Source organism: Denticeps clupeoides, chromosome 16 (assembly GCF_900700375.1).
Source record: "Denticeps clupeoides chromosome 16, fDenClu1.1, whole genome shotgun sequence".
NCBI classification, from domain to species: domain Eukaryota; kingdom Metazoa; phylum Chordata; class Actinopteri; order Clupeiformes; family Denticipitidae; genus Denticeps; species Denticeps clupeoides.
In genome coordinates this window covers 15,589,980-15,611,170 of record NC_041722.1, presented here as the reverse complement: position 1 = coordinate 15,611,170, position 21,191 = coordinate 15,589,980, and the positions used below count along the sequence as shown (strand labels likewise).

General features: G+C 44.5%; 2 protein-coding genes across 8 annotated transcripts in view; one reads left to right on the top strand and one right to left on the bottom strand.

The window, feature by feature from the left end:
• shank2a (SH3 and multiple ankyrin repeat domains 2a) overlaps positions 1-7,019 on the top strand; it is a 93,890-nt gene extending 86,871 nt beyond the window's left edge. For 5 of the 6 annotated variants that reach the window (XM_028955922.1, XM_028955925.1, XM_028955924.1 and 2 more), the window contains one exon: positions 3,707-4,256. In XM_028955922.1, coding sequence (XP_028811755.1) covers positions 3,707-4,256 — 550 coding nt within the window. Of the gene's footprint in view, positions 1-3,706 lie in introns of all 6 variants that reach the window. The other variant, XM_028955920.1, reaches the window with a different exon arrangement.
• Positions 7,020-9,138: 2,119 nt separating this feature from the next.
• On the bottom strand, positions 9,139-20,738 carry cttn (cortactin). Of its 2 annotated transcripts, XM_028956979.1 has the most exons (16): positions 20,596-20,738; positions 19,759-19,839; positions 19,344-19,417; positions 17,817-17,946; positions 16,966-17,076; positions 16,720-16,774; positions 15,715-15,825; positions 15,061-15,171; positions 14,468-14,578; positions 12,336-12,391; positions 12,110-12,179; positions 11,829-11,977; positions 11,245-11,313; positions 10,841-11,000; positions 10,701-10,769; positions 9,139-10,529 (listed from the first exon to the last, which is right to left on the bottom strand). In XM_028956979.1, the coding sequence occupies exons 2-16, from the start codon at positions 19,837-19,839 to the stop codon at positions 10,393-10,395; spliced, it is 1,494 nt and encodes a 497-aa protein (XP_028812812.1). In that variant the 5' UTR covers positions 20,596-20,738; the 3' UTR covers positions 9,139-10,392. The 2 variants fall into 2 exon arrangements, with proteins under 2 accessions (XP_028812812.1, XP_028812813.1); XM_028956980.1 differs by lacking the exon at positions 15,715-15,825.
• Between the last annotated feature and the right edge of the window lie 453 nt (positions 20,739-21,191).

The following is a 21,191-nucleotide window of genomic DNA, read 5'->3' as shown; positions in this document are numbered from 1 at the left end:
CTGCCATAAATTCACAGGAACAAGTTTACTCTTGGCATTTAGGATTTGGCCTCATAAAAAAAGATAGATCTTTTGTTTACTTTAAATGATGGCTTCTGTAGTGATAAAAAAACCTAACAGACGTGAAATAGTACCCTCCAGTCGACCCTGCACCTTTTTCAGCCCCCCACCCCCTTTTACATTTCATATCGCTGTCTCTTGCGTAACATGAGGTCTTATAAATTATTCACAGCTCAAATACATTTTATATCAAGGGATCCATCTTCAGCACTCACGTGTAAGAGAGAAAAACGAAAAGATCATTTCATCTCTCTCTCTCTCTGAGATGTTCTGAGTTAGCACTCGTGTGATGACTTCCCTCATTGCTCATGAAAAATTTGGACAGATTAAACTGTGGCTGTCTGAACAAAGTAGAGTGTTACATTAGTGGTTTATGTATGGCGCTTTAGGTCTGAAGAATACACAAGCACTGGCCAATCCTATTATGTATGTTTACTCATGCTGGCAGTTAGTATTGCTCTGTTCTGCACTTTAATGTAAATTGTGCCTTATTTATATCTAGTAAATGTGTACATTCCTTTTTTCAATTGATATGAGTTATTTTTTTGGCATTTGATATTGTGTACAGTATCATTGGAGGGTTAATGATTATGGCTGATATGCCGTAGTGCGTATGTGAACCCTGGCAGAGTGGGGAGACTTGCCCTATATTCTCCCTATCATTGTAAAGCCAGGTCACCAGGAATGTCTAATCTCAATTTTAATCATTCCTGCACCGGCACCAAACGAGCTCTACACCGTCAATGAGATTTTTCATGTTTTTCTTTTTTTCCTAAGGTTCACAGATTAGTGTGTGCTTCGCCGGTGAACGGAGCAGTTGCCTAGCAACATGCTGATGAGCGCAGCCGTAGGGCCTGGTTACAGTGTCAGTCTGATTAGAGGAGCCTGAACCGCCCCGCCTGGGGTGTGGGGGGTGTTAACCACATGAGAGTTCAGCATCATCTCGGCGTCCCGCTGCACGTGCATATCACTCGCTAAACTACTGCTTATGTAACAGGGGACAGCGTGCATGAATCAAAATATTAATTATTTTATTATTCAATATACACATGTAATATTAATTATGGGCATGAATCCAAAAATAGACTTTGTGCATAGGTCAGTCAAATATAAATAGGTATGAAAATTTCATGGGAAGGAAGTAAATCTAAAGAAGCAGGAGGGTAACAGTACTGTTGGAGGAGAAGCACTGGTCCTCGTGCTCCTGGGATGATTCTGTAGGCCATGTTGTGCTGGGACCTAATAGAAAATTGGCCTGACTGGTAGCAGTTGAAATATTCATCGCTCGCATAGCAACTAGGCCACACGTGGTGCAAGACTGCGTGTAACTGTAGCTCTGTGTAATCCTAGTGTAATGTATGTAAGACACTGCATCTATATTTGATCGGATTGATCAGGCCTGATTTAAGTGGCCTCTAATAAACCACATTTAATAATAACTGCTAATGATACCATTATCAGTTATGTATATATATTTTTACTTATCTACCCTGTCTGAGTTACGTATGTGAAGGGGGGCATATGTAAAGGGGGGCGGAGTTACTTATTTAACTCTTCTACAGACTGAATTTACACACTGGATTGGGATTATATAAATAAGATGTTGGATTGGTATTATATTTATACAGTGCAATATTAATTTAACATTGTGACTCAGATGAGCACTGCAATACACTAAATTCATGACTTTATAGATTACGATGGACCAAAAACATGATACACAGGATAATATTTTCGTCACAGGGTCACAGGACAATTTTGTATTTATTGTACTCATTTTTCAGAATATATGATAGATTATTGAAAACCCCAATATTGTTCAGTGTTTGCTTAGTCTGTCCATCTATCCTAAGATTCTATAATGACGACTATCATTATGTTCTCCAAGAGTTATTGGACTTTGATGACTTCATTTACTGATTTACACACATAAATACTGATTTATGTGTGTGTGGCCAGAGCCACACACACAATGCTTAGGTCGATTGTTTTATTTGTAGACTTAGTAAAAGGTTTAATTTCATTGCAAAATGAAGTAGTTTGTTGTTGCCATTCATTTTGATCCATGGTGCCTGCAGCATTTCATTCCTCGCTGTCCTGCTGGTCTCCATGTGCATGTGTGTTTGCGCGATCCGTTGATAACTGTGTATGGTTGTGATCTCCTCGTATCATGCCGTCTCTGACTGTCTCCTGCCCACCCTGTGTCTGCATCCATGCTGGCTGCGCTCGGAGCAGCGTGTGTTGAGGAGCCGTAAGTAAAAAAAAGGGGGAAAAGCACAAAAGACATGGACGGCTTTTTGCTTTTCGCCCTGTGGTTTGATGGGTGCTTGGGTGTGGTCTGTGTGTCTGCTCACTAACTGCTGCTTATTGACTACAAAAATCTTAATTTACCAGGTCCATCATGGACTGACAACTCTCTCGTGCTCTCTCTATCTCACACACACACAGAATCTCAAAATAGACACTAAAAGAAGAGAAGAGATGGCCACTTCTGTCACAAGATAGGCTTTCATTTCATTTGCATGCCTGAGAGGAACAGATTTTTAATGTAATAACGCCCCCTTCACTTGCATTTGTCAGCTTGTAACAACGACAGCGTGCAAGGATGGAGGTTTTGTTATAATGTTGTGCAAAACATATTGTGCTTAATACTAATGAAGATAACAGACATAACATAACTGTTTGTCTGAAGATAAGCAGTGTTGTGATTCTTTCTGTTCATGTAAATGAGGGTTCTGGCTGGAGTTGGAGCCATGGCATTGCAGATACCGCCCCCTTATGGCAAAATGCATAATTAAATCCAGTAATTATGTTCTCAAATACAATACATGACGTTGATTCAATTATTAAATTTATTTGAGGCAACTCTGCACACACAAACACTGAATGTACAGTAGGTTGCTGTGGGGATAAGGGTGCCGGGTCATACACTGAGGGGGCGGAGTCTCTCGTCCGCCTCGGGTCCCCATCTGTCACCCTACCCATGATGCCCCACGCTCCAGTTCCTCTGATGGGTATCTAAACCTGGCACACATTGGCCGAGACTCTCCCCCACACTCATATCTGCTCCGCACCAGCATTTGTCCTCACGCGCCTTTACAGCACAGACAAAATGGCAACGAATAAAAGAAAAAGAGTTTATTTGCACACGGGCAGCCAGGCGAACGGATTTCCTGTTGGAAATCTTTTTGTGGAAGCCTTTCCTCCTCCAATCCTCGGCGAGAGTAATCTTTCCAGTAAGTCTGTCAAGTAATGAAGAGTAAAGCTGGATGGAGATTATGCTGAACATCCCCAGAGGAAGTAGGGCCAGACTCTGACGGACACTCTCATGCAGCCGAGCGGCACTTTCTCCGTAAACCCCCCCTGAAACTGCGAATGGCAAGACGTATTTAGCACAATTGTTCTAAAATACACGGCGTGGTATTTCTGGATGGATGAGGACTCCTTTTATCGACATTTTGAAAATATCCCATTACAGCTACTGCATGTTTTGAAGCGGTTATGGGGAAGATGTGGGGACATTTTTTATAAAATTACAACAGCATGTGTGATTATTTTGTGAATCTTTTTTCTTGTTTTCTTTTTTGTAGATTTACAGATGCCTTTTGGTGATTTTTCTTTTCCCTCCCCTGTCGCTCTTTTTCAGGGCACCCGAGGGTGTATCTCCAGCCCCAGGTCCCCAACGCAGCGCCACAGTCACTTTTGCCACGCCCAGCACACCTCCGGCCAGCCTTCCTCCCCAGCACCACCTCTCCAGCCCCATCTCCTCCCCACCAGACTCCGGCCCCGCCTCCTGCGGCCGCGCCTGCTCTCTGCCCGGCTCCACCTCCTCACCCACTCTGACAGACATGTTTGGGCTGCCGACCCCACCCATCGGCAGCGGTGGCAGCGGGGGCAGCGACCGCTTCAGCTTGGCCTCCACTAGCAGCCGCTCCCCCTCGCCCCTCACCCTGCTCCAGGCCGCCTCCAACAAGCCTTTCGCCAGCAAGCCTGTCCTCCTGTGGACCAAGCACGATGTAGCAGACTGGCTGGAGAGCTTGAACCTGGCCGAGCACAGGGACGCCTTCATGGACAACGAGATCGAGGGCGCCCACCTGCCCAACCTGCAGAAGGAGGACCTCATAGACCTGGGCGTGACCCGCGTGGGTCACAGGATGAACATAGAGCGAGCTCTCAAACTGCTGCTGGACAGATAAAAGAGAGCCTCCTCTCTCTCCGTCCGGGCCGGGAATAACGGAATAAGGAGGGGGGGCTACGACTCTCCCGTCTCTCGCGCTCTCTCTCTCTCTCTCTCTCTCTCTCTCTCTCTGTGAACGAACGAGCACAAAGACCATTTCCTGCCGGACCGAGGCCTGGATTATCCGGAGTCCGCCCCGCAAAGGAGAGAGTCTTCACGATCACCCCGCTTTGGAATACCGACTTTTTCAAGCCAGTCCCCGTGGGGGCGGAACCTAACCAGCTGCGCTGGGGGCTCCTTTTCTATCTTTGCTAGAGTTTCTTCAGAGAATATTTCTTCATTCAGATAACCGGGTTATATTTATGGATGCAGCAGCTGTTTAGGGATTAAGCCACACATGAATTTACAGGAAAAAAGAAAAAAGAAAAATCGTGACTTGTCACTTCACAACCACGTGTGGTCATGAAAACCTGGCAGAGGGTTCGGCTCGGTCTTAAGCATATCTGTCTCACATGAACACACGATCTCACGGTTGTCTCCTTCTTTGCACACACACTCACACACACACGAAACACGCCTACAGCACACAGGCACCGTTGTAGCAGGCCTTCTGTCCATCCGTCGCTTTCTCCTTCCTCCCGAGGCCCGTTGGTCGGATGGTGTGTGTCAGAGTCTGAGCGTGCATCCTCCTCGTCTTCCACGTGAGTGCAGGTGATCAGGAGTGGAGAACCAACATTTAAAAAAAAAAAACGTGCCACATTGCAGGAAGACGAGAGTTCTTCTCACTCGTAGCCATTCGTCCCCAGCCACACACGGCAGCATCTTCTGCTCATCTCGACACTCTTTATTTATCAGCCTTGTTTTTACACTCATTCGTCATAGTTGAAAATGACATTTTGCATTACCAGGCAGGATGGTGCTGAGGGTCGAGGGCAACTTAACCGTAAGACAGATACGGGACGAGACGCGGGTGGAATTCGAAGACACAGGACTGATACTGTCGGAACGCAGAGGAGGAGAAACGTGCTGCTATGGAGCCACAGAAATAGTGTTTTCGGCACGAAAGGCGAGGGGGGATCTGTTCGGTTTTCATGCCACGCGGTATTGATCGATACAGATGCTCTCTTCTGTAATACCAGTTCTGAGGCCCTGTGAGTATTTCGCTGTACCGGAACTTTCCGCGTCGGCCTCCGTACCTTACTTTCTAAAACAATATTGCTGTGAACAGAAGAGTTTTTCACATCCAGAAGTTAGTATTGTCCTTGTAGAGGGATCTCAGGTCGGCATTATTTATTCATATATTATTTATTCATATATATATATATATATCATATAACATTTGAAAAGATTATGGTTTTGGAGAAGTTTATACCTAAATATAAATACATATGAAGCCTAAAAAATCTATATATAAAGAAGTATATATTAGTGGTCTAATTCCTGAGTCTGTTTTAGGTGGTCTGTAAAAGAGATTGGATTATTATTTAGTGGTTAAAGATTCTACGTTCGTTTCTTCTTCAATAAAGAGCTTGGAAGCGAGCCTTTTGTACCATTTCATGACGCGTCATCTCGTGAAAAGGCAGGGTGGCGTTGCCCAGACAGAGAAAGCACCAGGAGAGACTGGAACGACAACGAGGTTGCCCGTGGGTTCTTGCGTCTCAAGCTTTGTGCCTGCCACTGGGTCCGCTCTTTAGTAGTGCGTATGAGTGACGTAGAGATTATTTTAGACTATAATCTGAGGAAGGGTGGAAATTGTGGGCCTGCTTTCCAAAAAGGTTCGCACTCTTTGCGCTGCTACGGTTATATCATTTTTAAATATATCTATCTAAAATATATATTAAATATATATATATATATATATAGATCTTATTTTAAAATAGAAGAATGCCTGAAAAAAGCACAGTATTTTTAATGATTTATATAGAATTATATGAAATTTTATATATATGAAAAAAAAGTATTTGGAAGAAAGTGAAGTGTGGTTTGCCAAACTCATTTTTTTTTTTAAGTAACAAAATATGAGTAAGTACACTGATAAGAAGCAATATTTCTACTGAGTGGATCTCCTTGGATGTGCTTTTCATCTGCTTCCCCGCCCCCTTGTTCCAGAGAACCTGACCAATTCGCCGTTAAGAATATGCGAGACACCCAAGTGCTAATGGTCAGCCCCTGCCTCTAATACATATTGTAATTACAAAGACTTAGTTTGTGTATAACATGTGTACAACTGACCAAAATATCACATGCTGTACATGTATACATGAGGTAATCAGGTTACTTCTGATGACACTTTTACAGTATATTATATTCTAAATCCACCGAAGAAGAAAAGTGGACTAGATGTGACTGTTGACTTTATGGAACAACATATCACCAGGCTAATGTTTCTTAGACCTAAGTATTAGTGGAGTTCAACGGAAGCGCTGAAGTTCATCACCTTGTGAAACTGGCAATGTCACACTCTACTCACCACTGGTCGACCTCCTCCAGCAATCAGCTACAGTTCTGTTTATTTATTTATCGATCTATCTTTGGTTTCTTTCTTTTTTTTTTTTCATAGATATTGAGGCGACTCTCGCTCTACTTTGTGTAAAAGACCTGTGTTCATGTTATCTATGTTGCTGTAACTTTTGTGCTACCAGATCCTCTTATTTAGAACGAATGAATTATTCAAAAATGAAAACGAGATGATCCTGTAACTGCACTCTTCCACACCCCCCTCCATCTAACACTTCTTGTATGGCAACCAAAATTGACTGTAAGAAATAAATATATTACGGCATTATGGCTGTTGACGTTCTTCAGAGCAAATACATGAGCAGAGTGGAATGAATACAGATGATTAACTGCGCTGCATTTCTTACATAAAGTTTATACCATTCAAACATTAATTGTTCAGATTGTAGCAGTGGTAGCCACATTGAACACAAGACCTCCAAGAAGGCTGCTCATCTCCAGTGGATTATTAACCTGAACAACATTGTTTGGAGCAGTAAATGCATTGGAATTGGTCTGTGTCCACAGAATTGGTACTGCTGATCCAAGGTTGTAAGGTCAAACTTGTGCAAGTGAATTGTGTGCAGGAGCCCCACCCAGGGCGAGTCCCTGCCCTGCAATGTCCTAGGATGGCACACACGACCCTGATATGTATAAGGAGTTCTGGGTAGTTTCATTCATTCGTCATAATTATTATTTTTAGCCATTGTAGTTTAAACCAGATGATCTGTCCCTTCTCAAGGAGGAAAATTTAAGCCTGGACAGGACTTGTAACCAACCATTAACCACACTTTTGTTGGTCCATTGTGGTGACCGCTGGTCATGTTGTACTCTGCTGTCCTCTGCTGGTGATGCCCTGTTCTGTAGGCATCATGAAATGGCAGGGTTCAACAAACTGATTCATCTGTGTATGTGCTGGTCAATACCCTATAAATCATTTAATGTTTAATTCTATGGTTTTTTTTATATAAATGTGAGCTAATAACAGTTATACATACAGTACGGGTCAAATGTTCTTCTACCTTCCCAAATTCTCCCACATCACCCCTCTGCTACGTTCCCTCCACTGGCTCCCAGTAGCTGCACGCATCAGGTTCAAAATACTGATGCTGGCCTACAAAGCCAAACATGGAGCAGCACCATCCTACCTCACAGCCCTTATTACACCTCGCACTGCACCTCGTATACTCCGAGCCTCCAGTACTGCTCGCCTGGTCCCTCCATCTCTGAAGGTAAAAGGAAAACATTCATCTAGACTCTTCTCCGTCTTGACCCCTCGGTGGTGGAATGAACTTCCCCTCGAGGTCAGAACAGCTCAGTCACTGAGCACCTTCAAACGACAGCTCAAGACCTTCCTCTTTAAAGAATATTTAGATTAAATTGTAATTTTCTTGTTGTCAAACTTTGTGTACAGAATCTACAACAGAGTGAATTAAATAGATGTATTCATAGTTGGGGTCCTAGTGAACCAGAATTGATCTCTTCATCGATGGTAACTTGAAAGCACGTTGTAAGTCGCTCTGGATAAGGGCGTCTGCCAAATGCCATAAATGTAAAATGTAAATGTAAATGTTTGGACACACCTTCTCATTCAATGTGTTTTCTTTATTTTCATGACCATTTCCGTTGGTAGATTCTCACTGAAGGCATCAAAACTATGAATGAACACATGTGGAGTTATGTACTTAACAAAAAAAGGTGAAATAACTGAAAACATGTTTTATATTCTAGTTTCTTTGCTCTGATTACTGCTTTGGACACTCTTGGCAGTCTCTTGATGAGCTTCAATAGGTTGTCACCTGAAATGCTTCTCCAACAGTCTTGAAGGAGTTCCCAGAGGTGTTTAGCACTTGTTGGCCCCTTTGCCTTCAATCTGCGGTCCAGCTCACCCCAAACCATCTGGATTGGGTTCAGGTCCGGTGACTGTGGAGGCCAGGTCTCCACTTTTTTTAAGTACATTTTTTTAAACTCCACCGGTAAATGGTCATGAAAATTAAGAAAACACATTAAATGAGAGGGTATGTGCAGACCTTTGGCCTGTACTGTACACACACAGAGAACTGTGCAAAAGTAAGCAAGAAAAACAACTGTCAAATATCTATGAAATATTGATTTACCTATTTATTGCAGAAATCTCTTTATTTTCATGAAACAGGCATGATGTGTCTATTGTTCTCTGAGCAGCAATACAATACCCTCTTGATGTCCTACCTCATCTCCTACCCTCTTGTGGGAGATCATTTTTGAGTTTATGGAGTTGGGAGAGACAGACGCCCAGTTCGTCTTGCACCGTCTCTACATGAACATTACCACTTTCACAATTCATCATTTGTGTGTTTTACACCCCTTCCTGGACTATGTAAGAGTTACTGTTGGGAAGATGAAAACCGACTTAATTATTTTGACTAACACTGTACATGTATATAAATACATGGGCACACACACACACACACACACACACACACAGAAATGCATGGCATTACACACATAAACAAAAGTATTTGTAAAGGTCACTTTATTATAAAAACCCAACCCAATTTATAACACTCATACACTTAATCTATAGAAGCAGTGCTACCAAAGAAGAACCCCACGGCATCAGAACTGGGGATTGTCAAGATTTGCAGATGCCGGAAAATCAATAAGCATTACAGCCATGGTGTCTTCTTCATATGACCACAGGTACAGATGGGTTCAATCAAACCATACATCTGCTGTGTTTCAATGGTTTGTTCATTGTAGGAAATAAAGATTTTCCCATAAACCCCATACAAGAGAAAAAAAAAAAAAAAAAATACAGAACAGAACTGGACACTGAACACAAATCATGGCATGCCCATGGAACACACATCGCCTCTATACTGGACACTACAGGACATTAGAGCATGTGCTGTTTGCCAAATACATTTTAAGTCTCGTGAAAAACATGATTAAAACATAATACTTCTTTTATACACATTACACAAGTCCTGATATGTAATTCTTAGCCTTCATTGGACCATAGAGATTTTTTTAAATCATTTTTTTTCCCCATATCAATAATCTAATCTGTCATTAACATTAATGGGAGTCGATTTCATTCAGATAAAGGTCTAGAACACCATAATTCTGCTTCCCTGCAAATCACAGCAAATTAGTGAAAACCCCAAAGCCACTATAAGTGTTACGTAATGTGACCAGCTCAACATAATAAGCTACAATGTCCATGAACTGCATGATTTGGATGAAGCAAGCCTTGGTGTCAGTGAATGACCTGGTGTGTCTGCGTGACAGAAATGTGTGCCTCCTCTGTCCTGAAATTTCTGCACTTCTTTGGTGATTCTAATCTCTCGCTATGGCTTGTGAAGACTCCGCAGGACTCCAGCAAGGCTGAACGACGCTTCACGTGTGGGATAAGTACTGCTGCTTTCAAACGGCTATGGCCGTTTGTTCTCAGCTTTTCTACAGGGCTGAATCGAAGAGCTTTCTTGGAAGTAGAAGGAGGCATGAGCGGAAAATGCGGCAAGTTGAAGGCCTGAGAATGCCAGAACACTCGTCAGAAGCACGGTGATGGGCAGCGATAGGGGAGAGATTAAAAACCAAAAGACGGAGTAGATGGAAAGGCATAAGGAGAGACCTCTCTCCTCCAGGGAGGCAGGCCGGTAGTCGTGACAGCGGCTTTACTGTCGGACCTCCACGTAATTGGCGGGAAAGAGTCCATATGCCCCTCGGCACACGCCCCTCCACCAGCCCTCATCGATCATCTCGATGTTGGTGATGATGTCATCTGGGTCAAAGGAGATCTCGTCGTCGCCAGCTTAAACAAGTTAGGGGAGGAGGGATTAGCATAAAGAAATATACGCCATCCCATCATCAATGGTCCCTTCAGATCAATAGCTGTCGGTCACAATCGTCTCATCACCCAAGGTGGATGCAAAATCTGAACATAGTTCTTTTGTTCAAAGAACCACAGCTCTACTCCACTCACCAGCCTGATAGTCATACAGGGCCACAGCGGTCACGCCCAGGTCTTCTCCATAGTCATACCCCTGGGAGTCTAGACACAGAGGGGCCATTAGTCCGGACGCAGGTTATTTGCGCCTTCCCCACAGGTTTTCATCTCCTCACCTCCACCAGCCTGGTAGCCATCGTCTGGGTTCTGGTAGAGTTCGTCCTGCGTGGGTTCTTCGTAGCTCGGTCCCTTGGCGGAGGAAGGAGACTCGGCTTCGTTGTGGTGAGAGCCGTTCTCTGCGCGTTCACGGGCTGGCTCCTCATCCTGGACGAAGTTCTAACGTTCACACCAGCAGAGGGCGTCAGAGCTACACAACACTGGACAAAATCCGCCTAGAGATCCGCCTCAAGATCATTTGGACACCACTTACCTGACTAGATGAATGTACCAAGTCTACTTAATCTTCTAAAAATGGTGTTAATGAGCTACAACCCAGTGCCTGGTAAACATGCTGTGATATTTTTCTGTGTTTTTGCACCTGAGAAGCTGGGAGAGAATAATGCTGTAATGCAGCCTTTACCTCATACAAAGGCTGAGCGGTGGCAGTGGGGCTCGGGACTGGAGACGGCGGCTTGGCTTTGGCTTTCTCCTGAAAACAGACGATGGTCGTTTTACCATGATGCAAGATAAATACATGGAACATTTGTAAAGACAGAAAAATATATTTTCGCTTTGTATTTAAAAAAAAAAAAAAAAAAAAAAAAAAAGTTTAAAATCATTAAATAAGACTACATATACACCTGGGATGTTATAAAACCCTGATATCATAAAATAACACGCAGATCAGTATATCAGTTCCAGGCTGAAAGATCCGTCATGTGCGGTTATCACACAATCTCAGCTTGTTTGCCTGACAGAAGTTAGACAGATTCATCGTACTTCCTCGTATGTCACTGAATACAATAACTTTTCACAGCCTACAAAAAGACACTTAATCATCCGGAAAATGGAGCTGTGTAGAAACAGCACATGGTGGCACAACGAAATGTGTCCTCTGCTTTTAACTATCAGCCTTGGTGAGCAGCGGGCAGCCATGACAGGCGCCCGGGGAGCAGTTTTCACTGAAAACAGCAACACCGCAGACCGGGAGCGCAGTGGATTCACCTCAATCTTTCTACGAGCCTCATCCTGCTCCTGCTTCTCCTTGGTCTGCCGTCTGGTCCGCTCCTCATCAGCCCTCTTACGGTCCTCCTCCTCTTTCTGCTTGGCAATGTTCTCAAAGCGAGCCTTTATGCTGCCCGTGCTGGCACCAGCTGGAGAACAAAAAGAGAACGACAGAAAGTAAACGTATTCATTGACTAAATATGCACTATTACCGAATATCAGATTCTGACTTTACTAAGGCGGAAAAAAAAAAAAAAAAAAAAAAAAAAAAGAACCAGCACCTGCTTCAACAGGTTTAGTTTTCTGATACACAGGACTTGGCTTCTCCACCTCCTCAAAGGTCCCAGCGCACTAAAAGATGAAAGAAAACAGTTCCTGTCAGCTAAATTTTAATCTCACTGGTTTAATCCCGAATCGCCAGACGCAGAAACGTGTGTGAAAGACAGAAATCACATTTTTAGAAGGTCATGTTACAAGGTTAAAGGGTTAACCAAACTTTCAACTGACCTTATCCATCCGATCCTTCTGGACACCATACTTTCCTCCAAATCCCTTGGAATAATCTAGAAGCAGAGTCGAAACACAGAAATTAACCAGTGCTAAAATCATTCATAGAATCCCCTTGATTTTGGATAAAATTATGAATAGTTAAAAAAAAAAAAAAAAAGGAAGCCCATGCAATCCTTTAAGAACTTAAGTCACTTTACAGGACAGCGAGAGAGACAACATCTCTACATCCATCTATGATCTGCAGAGACCATTTCTGGCAGCCATGACTCTGCGAGAGGGGGGCGGGCAGGATGCACTGCGGCTCTGCGTCATGCACATATGGGCATGTCTGCACACAAAGTGGCCAGCAGCAGATGATGGACATAAGGTAACTCAAAAGAGGAGGGGACAACAGGACAGAAAAGAGCATGTCTGCTTACTGCACACCATTTCCTAATTATCGTCACTTCCAGAGTTTTCTGTGTGTTGATTGTAATTGGATGGGCTCAGAACACGTCGATTGCGGTTCCGGCTGTAAATAAACCAGATAGTAAGGTCGTTGTGAAGGGAGTTAGGAGCCAGAACTACACCTGCGACCTGTTTCTGTCCTTCTTGAGGCTCAGTGAGGGGGCTGGGCTCTTTTGCCTCCTCCCTGGCAACACAATGAAAACAAGCAGCCTTTCACTGAACCGAATTTCCCACCCCCTGTTCCACGGGCCCCCGTCCGAACAGCACAAAGCTCTGGATAAACCCAGTCCGGCGTGCCAGTGAGGGGATTTGTCTGGAAAGCTACAGTGCCCTGCATGAAGCTAAAACCCAGTGTTGGGTTTATATATTTAAAAAAAAAAACAAAAAAAACAACTTAGAACTTATTTAAGAAGTAACTGAGTCAATAATTTCCTTACAGTTCATAAGAGTAATTAGTAACCAGGGTAAGCCACTTAAAATGATGGTGTGACTCCATCTACTCCTTTGTTAGTGGAGCTCATGTTAGCCACACTGGACTTTGGGCTGCGATCAGATTCCATGTTGTTGGAAGCTAGTTTTAACGAAGCATGAGATGATGAGGAGCTTCATCAGATTTGAATTGCTTGTTACTGACGTGGATAAAGAATTTACCACATACATCTTTACCTTTAGTTCCAACAAGGGCTAGGTCATGTCTATATTTCCACAGTTAAAATGCTACTTTTGAACCCACCATTACTGTGTATTTTTGTTTAAATGAAACAAAACCAGTCCACAGCTAAAGTGCTACAGCTACAGTAAAGTGTCATACGTTAATGTCAATAATGGAGTTGTAAAGATGGAACAGTAATTACTTTTCTTCCCCCCAATAACACAGTTATTCCCATCACAAGTCCACATGAACTGATAAAACACACCCAGAGACCGCAGATAGATGACAAAAGTGATTGTCACTTGTGATAAACAGCAGCACAGTGCACACAGTGAAATTTGTCCTCTGCATTTAACCCATCACCCTGAGTGAGAAGTGGGCAGCCATGACAGGAAACTGGGGAGCAGTGTGTGGGGACGGTGCTTTGCTCAGTGGCACCTTGGCAGATTGGGATTTGAACCGGCAACCTTCTGATTACGGGGCCGCTTCCTTAACCGCTGGGCCACCACTGCCCCAAAACAAGCCCGACATGAGAAAAGATGTATCGGTACTGGTTTCCCTTCCGTAAGGAGGACGCGGTTTCACTCCTGATTCTCACGTTAAGCATAGGTAATGTATTTAAATTCACACAAACAAACTTATTATTAGTTACTATTTACTTAGTTTCAGCATTATAAAAGTAAGTAGTTACCAGGGAAAGCCACTTAAAATGTTGAAACGTAGTTATAAAAAAAAAAAAAAAAAAAAAAAAAAGTGGACTCCATCTCCTCTTTTGAACAAAGTTAGACATGCGTACATCATTTGTAAAACCGAAATGGGAGGAGGGAAAAAAAAAAAAAAAAAAAAAAAACACAAAATCAGGGCAGATAACTGCAACACATCACAGATGAGGAAGTGCTCTAATCATAGCATTGGTGGAGGAGGAACTGGGTTTGTGTGTATGTGGGTGTGTGAGAGTGAGTGAAATGAGTTAGTAGTGAGTGTAGTGTGTGTGTGTGTGTGTGTGTGTGTGTGTGTAAAAGAGAAATACCTTTCTGAGACTCGTGAAGCTGCAGCTTCTCCTGATGGTCCCAGCCCACAGCTGACTTGTCTTGTCGGTCGCTCTGCACTCCAAACTTCCCCCCAAATCCCTTGACATAGTCTTCAAACATATCCAGTACAATCAGATGATTATCTTATGCAAATCACCCTTCCACATTCAGGGTTAGAACAGTGTGTGTGAGTGTATTATATATAATTAAAAGCAGCATCATGAATCTGAACACAGTGCACTCAGTCTCAGCAGCAACACGACCCAGACATGAGAACGAGTCTCTCCTCCAGTGTCATGCAAAACAAGCATAGCCTGTTCAGTAGTTTATCATTTAATGGCTTCATTTAGACCGCCATGGTTCATGCCACAGTTAGCAGAGTTGATTAAAAACATGTAATTATGATTTATTATCATTAGAACTGTATTTATATTTACAGCATTTATCCAGAGCCACTTACACTCAGTAGTCACAGGGACAGTCCCCCTGTGAGATTTGAACCTGGTTCTTCTTCGAGTGTGTTACCCACAAGGCTACCACCACCCTCGTGCATTAACTGCTACAGAAACGTTTGAAACAAGCAAGAACAAACCTTTCTGGGACTCGTGTTTCTCAGTCTTGCCTTGATACTCAAAGCCCACAGCACTCTTGTCCACCTTGTCGGTCTCAACGCCAAACTTGCCACCGAAACCTTTGGCATAATCTGTACAATCCCACAACACAGAGAGTATAACAGATGTCTGGCTTGAAGCTCTGAAACCAAACAGGGATCTTGTAACAGCACCTACAGCACTGCAATGCTGGATATTATATCTGCAGTCACAGCTACATAGCCAAGCATCTAAAACTACTAAAGGCAGCTAGGCACTGAACAGTCATAATTTAGCCATTTTGAGAGACACAAGGGCCAAAATGTGGCAGTGGCTAGGACCAAATGTTCACATATTTTATAGGACCACCGTGAAAAAAAAAATCTCTGACACCGTGCATGTTGAAGCCTGAGACTGCTCTTCTGTGGCTGTTGAGAAGTGTATAGCTGCCTTAAGATAAAGCCATGAACTGCTGTTCCGTAAAAAATTAAATTAAATAAAAAAGCAAGAGAACGTAAAAAGGCAGTGGGTTGGATTGGCACATTGCTCTCCCAAATTCCTCCATCCAGTGTGGGACTGGTATGCCCAGGTTGCCTCTGTGTCTGTAGAATCGTGTATGTATGTGTCTGAGGGGTGGCAGGAAGTTGGGAACAAACCTTTCTGGGATTCATGTTTGTCGGTTTTGCCCTGGTAATCAAAGCCAAGGGCACTCTGGTCCACTCGATCAGCCTGCACCCCATAGCGCCCCCCAAACCCCGTGGAGTAGTCTGGATGAGGCAATACAGCACAGCAGGGTCAAGCAAGGTAGCAGGGGGATGGTTGGATCAATGAATGGAGGGAAGAGAAGGCATGATAAAATAGAAAAATTAAAAGGAACTGAGCACGGCAGGCAGCAGCAGCAGCAGGGCCTGGCCACTCGAACCCATTATATTTGCATGTATGGAGTACCTGTAATAAGATGCATTTGTGAATTTTTTTTTTTTTTATATATATAATATTGAACTCTGCTATACAGAAATATATAGTCTGTGAATGTGAGCTGAGGGCCGTGTATGGTAAGGGCATATGTTCGAGGAAAGCACGCCTAAAGGCAAAAACATACTTGCTGTTAACTACGTACGTACGTACTTACAGCCGTGTTCCGTATCCTGCGTTCTTTGCCTCGGTTTTTGTAATGGAATGTATACGGATACGGAAACAATGCCTGTGGAATTTTATAGGGGCAGTGTTGCACTCAACAGATGACTATTTTAAGATATTGGTATTCATTTATTTATTTGGTTTGTGGCCTCGACACTGACCCCTGGTGGTAAGGAGTATGCACCACAGACAACAAGTATATCAGAACAAAATGTTAACATTGCAACCGTGTACGGATATGCATATGTAGCTCACAGCAAGTGTATTTCTGGCTTAAGTAGCAGCACACAGCAAACGTGTCAACAGTGCTCCCAACAGTGCTCATCACGTCAGCACATAGTCACATGTGAAGATTCTTGCACTGTTTGGGAGGCTTTGGGAGCACAACATGGCAGAAACCTTCAAAAAAGGTTTCTAGTTTTATTGAGCCACAGCTGCTTGAAGACAGGCTACAAGGGAGTACTGCAGAATGTGCATTAACAGACGTGGCATGTCACATGAACAGTAGGCAGCTCCGGTACCTTTCTGTGAGGCGTGCTTCTCAGTCTTTCCTGCGTACTCAAAGCCCACGGCTGACTGGAAGCAAAGGACGGGAAGTTGGTTACTTCGAAAAAAGACAAACTTTTAAAACATTACAATGCAGTGTTGCACAATATGACTACACATGTCCAGTGTATAAAAGGCTCATGTATTATACCGTGCTACCAGGATATTCCATGCATTTCTAGAATAATATAACTCTGAAGTGGTGGTAGTGGTGGTGGTACCTGATCGACGCGGTCAGCCTGCACACCAAACTTCCCACCGAAGCCTTTAGAGGTGTCTGTCTGGGAGCAGTGCTTAGACAGCTTACTCTGGTAGTCATGCCCTACAGCAGACTGGACAGGGAAGGAGAGAAAGCGGTGTCACCGCGTCATCGTTACCACGACGAAGGAGTGTTGCTCGGGCGGTGTTTGTGTGTAGGATCCTGCCAACGTGTGCGCTTGCCAGTTAATGTGCTGACCCTGGCCCTGCTCTACCGAGCCGGAAACAATGGCTGGCCTTTACCGAACGGCGGGATTGGCATGCACAAGCAAATTGTCTTCTGCCTCGACTTGTTCACACTTGTCCGCACAGGCCACTGGGGAGGGGACAGTCAGCAGCAGACACACAGGATACGCTATGATACAGATTACACAATTGGCCTCACACCGAGCAGATCGTATCAGCATTTTTTTAGGGCACGTAGTCCATGCAAACTACTGATTAGTGATCTGCACATTATTATTGCACAAAATGTCCATCAGTTGGTCTCCAGTCTGGAATAGTAGCTTTTGGAGACCACAAGGGGGCAGTTGACTAGTTTACAGGTTCCCGATCATGCAAGTCAAAGTTGTGCTTTCTTATATGACGCTTAAGAAATCGTAGTACTTTAAATGGACAAGTGTGCGAATTTAACAACTAACAAGAAAAACAGTGTCCCCAGGGGGAATGTCCCTGTAACTACCGATTGAAAGTCCTTCTGGATGAATATATATATATAAATATATATAAAAAAAAAAAATAAATAAAAAAAAAAGGAATTGCACAGATGGAATGTATGGAATGGGTAAACTGTTCTGGTTGAGAATGAACCGACCTTGTCCATGCGGTCCTGCTGGATGCCAAACTTTCCACCGTATCCATGTGAGGCTTTGGGCATGTCGTCCAGCTCCTTCATCTTCAGGTCGCTGTGCTCCGTGGACACCTTCTCCCTCAGATGATGAATGCTGCAGCAGCGTGCGTTCGACAGGGGCAATCAATCAAACCCAGATTCTACCTGGCGCCAGGGCACTCAGTCCGCAATCTATAATCCCCCCTTAATGTAAAACATCTCATCACAGCTCATTATCCCCGGCCCTGATACACACGGCCAAACCATAGCAACTCAAACGCACCTTATCCACATACAAGCAACACAAACCCCACGGCGTGAGAACCCGAAAATCTGTCAAAAATCTGGCATTTCTGCGAGTCATAGGGTTTTCAAAAATTACATCCGAAGCCCAGTTTACAATATCTCCATATTGACCTTGATAAGCCAAGACTCAAACTCCTTCCTCATGCATTTACATTTACAGCATTTATCAGACGCCCTTATCCAGAGCGACTTACAATCAGTATTTACAGGGACAGTATTTACAACTCAGTGTCTTGCTCAGGGACACAATGGTAGTACGTGGGATTCGAACCCGGGTCTTCTGGTTCATAGGCGAGTGTGTTACCCACTAGGCTACTACCACCCTCATGCAATGTACATGGGAAAATGCTTCCATACATTCTTTTTCAAAATTTAATGTTTTATTTTACATTTGATTATGGTAGCAAACACTTCCATATTTTCCAGAATAATTTACATTTCTGCCATTTGGCAGGTGCCCTTATCCAGTCAGTCATTATAACTCAGGGTTGGAGCAGTGGTGGCCCCGTAATCAGAAGGTTGCCGGTTCGAATCCTGATCAGTCAAGGTTACCACTGAGCAAAGTACATTTACAGCATTACAATCAGTAGTCACAGGGACAGTCCCCCCCTGGAGAAACTTACGGTTAAGTGTCTTGCCCAGGGACACAATGGTAGTAAGTGGTAGTAAGTCACCCACTAGGCTGCTCCGATTTGCCTGTCAAATTAGCATTTTCCTGTGATGAAAGTGAAAGTGGTGGTGCATGGTGCACACAACAAAACGTGTCCTCTGCTTTTAACCATCACCCTTGGTAAGCAGTGGGCAGCCATGACAGGCGCCCAGGGAGCAGCGTGTGGGGTTGCACCTCGGGATTACGGGGACGCTTCCTTAACCCCCAGGCAACCACTGCCCCAATGTGATGGCATCTTACAGACTACTCTGTGATAAAAGGAACGTATGGACTCATTTAACTCATTTAAATTAAACCACAGACGGACGAAAGCCAGTGTCATGTGACTGGCCCATACCTGGATTTGACTGTAGAATGCCAGCTCTGTAATGGAGCCTGTGCTTTGTGTCTCGAGTGCCAGCAAACGTGTTCAATTCAGTTTTGTGACTAGCGGTCCAAACACAACATCCTTGTCCGTTCATGAGATTCTCACCGTCTACTTGACCGATGAGTCCTAAATAAAAGCACGCTGCTTCTACGCACAACGCCGAACTCACTTGATGTGTTCCTGGTGCCCCGATCCTTCCACCGTCTTGGCACCCCATCGCTGCTCCTTCTCCGACACGTCGTTCTGTTACCAGGGAAACCGGGTTTTTCGCAGATCAGACAGGGAAACAAAACCAGGAGGAATTCTGGATTCAGAATATTGGCAAGACTGACGTTGATCACGACGTCGAGACATAGAACAAAACTACTGGTCACAAAGGTATTTCCACTAAATTACTGCCCATTACTGACCAGCAGGTTTAAACGAAGAGTTCAAGTTAATTACATAAATCAGGACACTAATTCTGACGAAGTTTTGGACCCCCCCTACAAATACGCCGAAACGTCACATACGTCCCCTCCACACCAAGACCTCCAACGCAGTTCACACGAAGGCCTGCAGGCCACGTCTGGACCCCAACTTACCACGAAGTCCGGGTCCGTCTCCCAGTCCTCCCCTTCATCAACGCTGAGAGAGACCGACTGGCCAGCGGTCGCCTTCCACATCTGCAACAAACCAGCAACCATCACGCAACATGCAGCCGTCAGCGTTTTTATTCAGTGCATGAACGTTTCTCTGGGAGGGAGAAGAGGAGGAGGAGGAGGATGATGATGATGATAATGGAACGGCAGTGGCGTGGCCATGTCAGCGGAACCGAACAGGCCCGGCGCATCTGCATCCAGTCGGCGGGCCGAAGGGCCTCGGAACCCGGGTTCCCGGCTCGTTTTTCTCCCTCCCTGCCTTGCTGACATTCCACACGTTTTTCTCGCTATTCGCCATCAGGCTCTGTGGAAAGACACTACCGTTGGCCGTGGCCTGTGGAAGGCGAGGGGACGGAATACGATCTTCTCCCTTCCCGTGGAACCGCGACCACACATTCCCGAGTGGACAAAAAAAATAAAATAAACGATAAACGAATAAAATTACACAGAGAGGAATATCCCAGGGACTCCACGCAGGTGCGGTTCCGATTCGGGGCGGACATTTTTACACGTCGCGACGTCCGATTTCCCCGCTTCGCGTACAGGACGGTCGCCGCCACGGTTCGTCCGCCTTTTCTTTGTCGGCATCCAATATTTATACAGAAATATACACATTTCTGGCGAGGGAGGAGCGCGTTAACGTGGAAAGGAGGGAATTGCTGGTGGAGGCATTTCCTGTTCCCGCACCTCACGTCCCTCCAAGACGCTTCCAAGGAGGCGAATGGACGGAAAAAATGAAGCCCCGACCCGCACGAACACTACGCCGCGTCGCCGACTTACGTTCCCCGGAGCTTCGTTCCTTCGCGACGCGGTTACACCAGACACGGAGCGGCCCGTCCCGTCAGGCGACGTTTAGTGGAATATTCCTGCTCCCCACTCTTCCGGCTCTCCCGCCGTCCCATCCCGACTTCCTGCTCCGGGCGCCACAGCGCCACCTGGTGCCCGAACGTGGGAGAGGCCGCGCCGCGGCGTGAGCGTTTTAAAAGCCACTACGTCCAAATTATTAGTTAAAAATCCCGAACGGTCACGCTGATGAACACCGCGCGGTATTGTTTCTGTAATCTTTGTATTTTCCTGCACATATTAGACAGGATTTTATACTGTTGTGCTTGAGAGAATCAGATTCCTTGTATTCCCAGTAGATGCAATTCTGCCTGTAACTCCTTAGGACGGTTATGATTAAGCGTTTCTCCTCTTTGTATTTACTGAGGGAAATGAAGGTCTCATCTTGCTGAGGTGGACAGGCCTGGCATGGGTTTCATTCGTGTCACGTAATCCTTTGTGTGTTCACATTCAGCACCAAACTTCAATATATTCAGATAAAAATGTGAAAAAAAAAATCAAACAACCCAAAAACGAATAGCTGTGTTAATAGC

Coding starts and splice junctions, on each gene's coding strand:
- cttn (XM_028956979.1), bottom strand. CDS start 19,839: ATGTGGAAGGCGACCGCTGGCCAGTCGGTCTCTCTCAGCGTTGATGAA. Junction 17,077..17,816: donor AGCAGGACCGCATGGACAAG/GTCGGTTCATTC, acceptor TTCCCTGTCCAG/TCTGCTGTAGGGCATGACTA. Junction 12,392..14,467: donor GCTTCACGAGTCTCAGAAAG/GTATTTCTCTTT, acceptor CTCTGCTTCTAG/ATTATTCCAAGGGATTTGGA.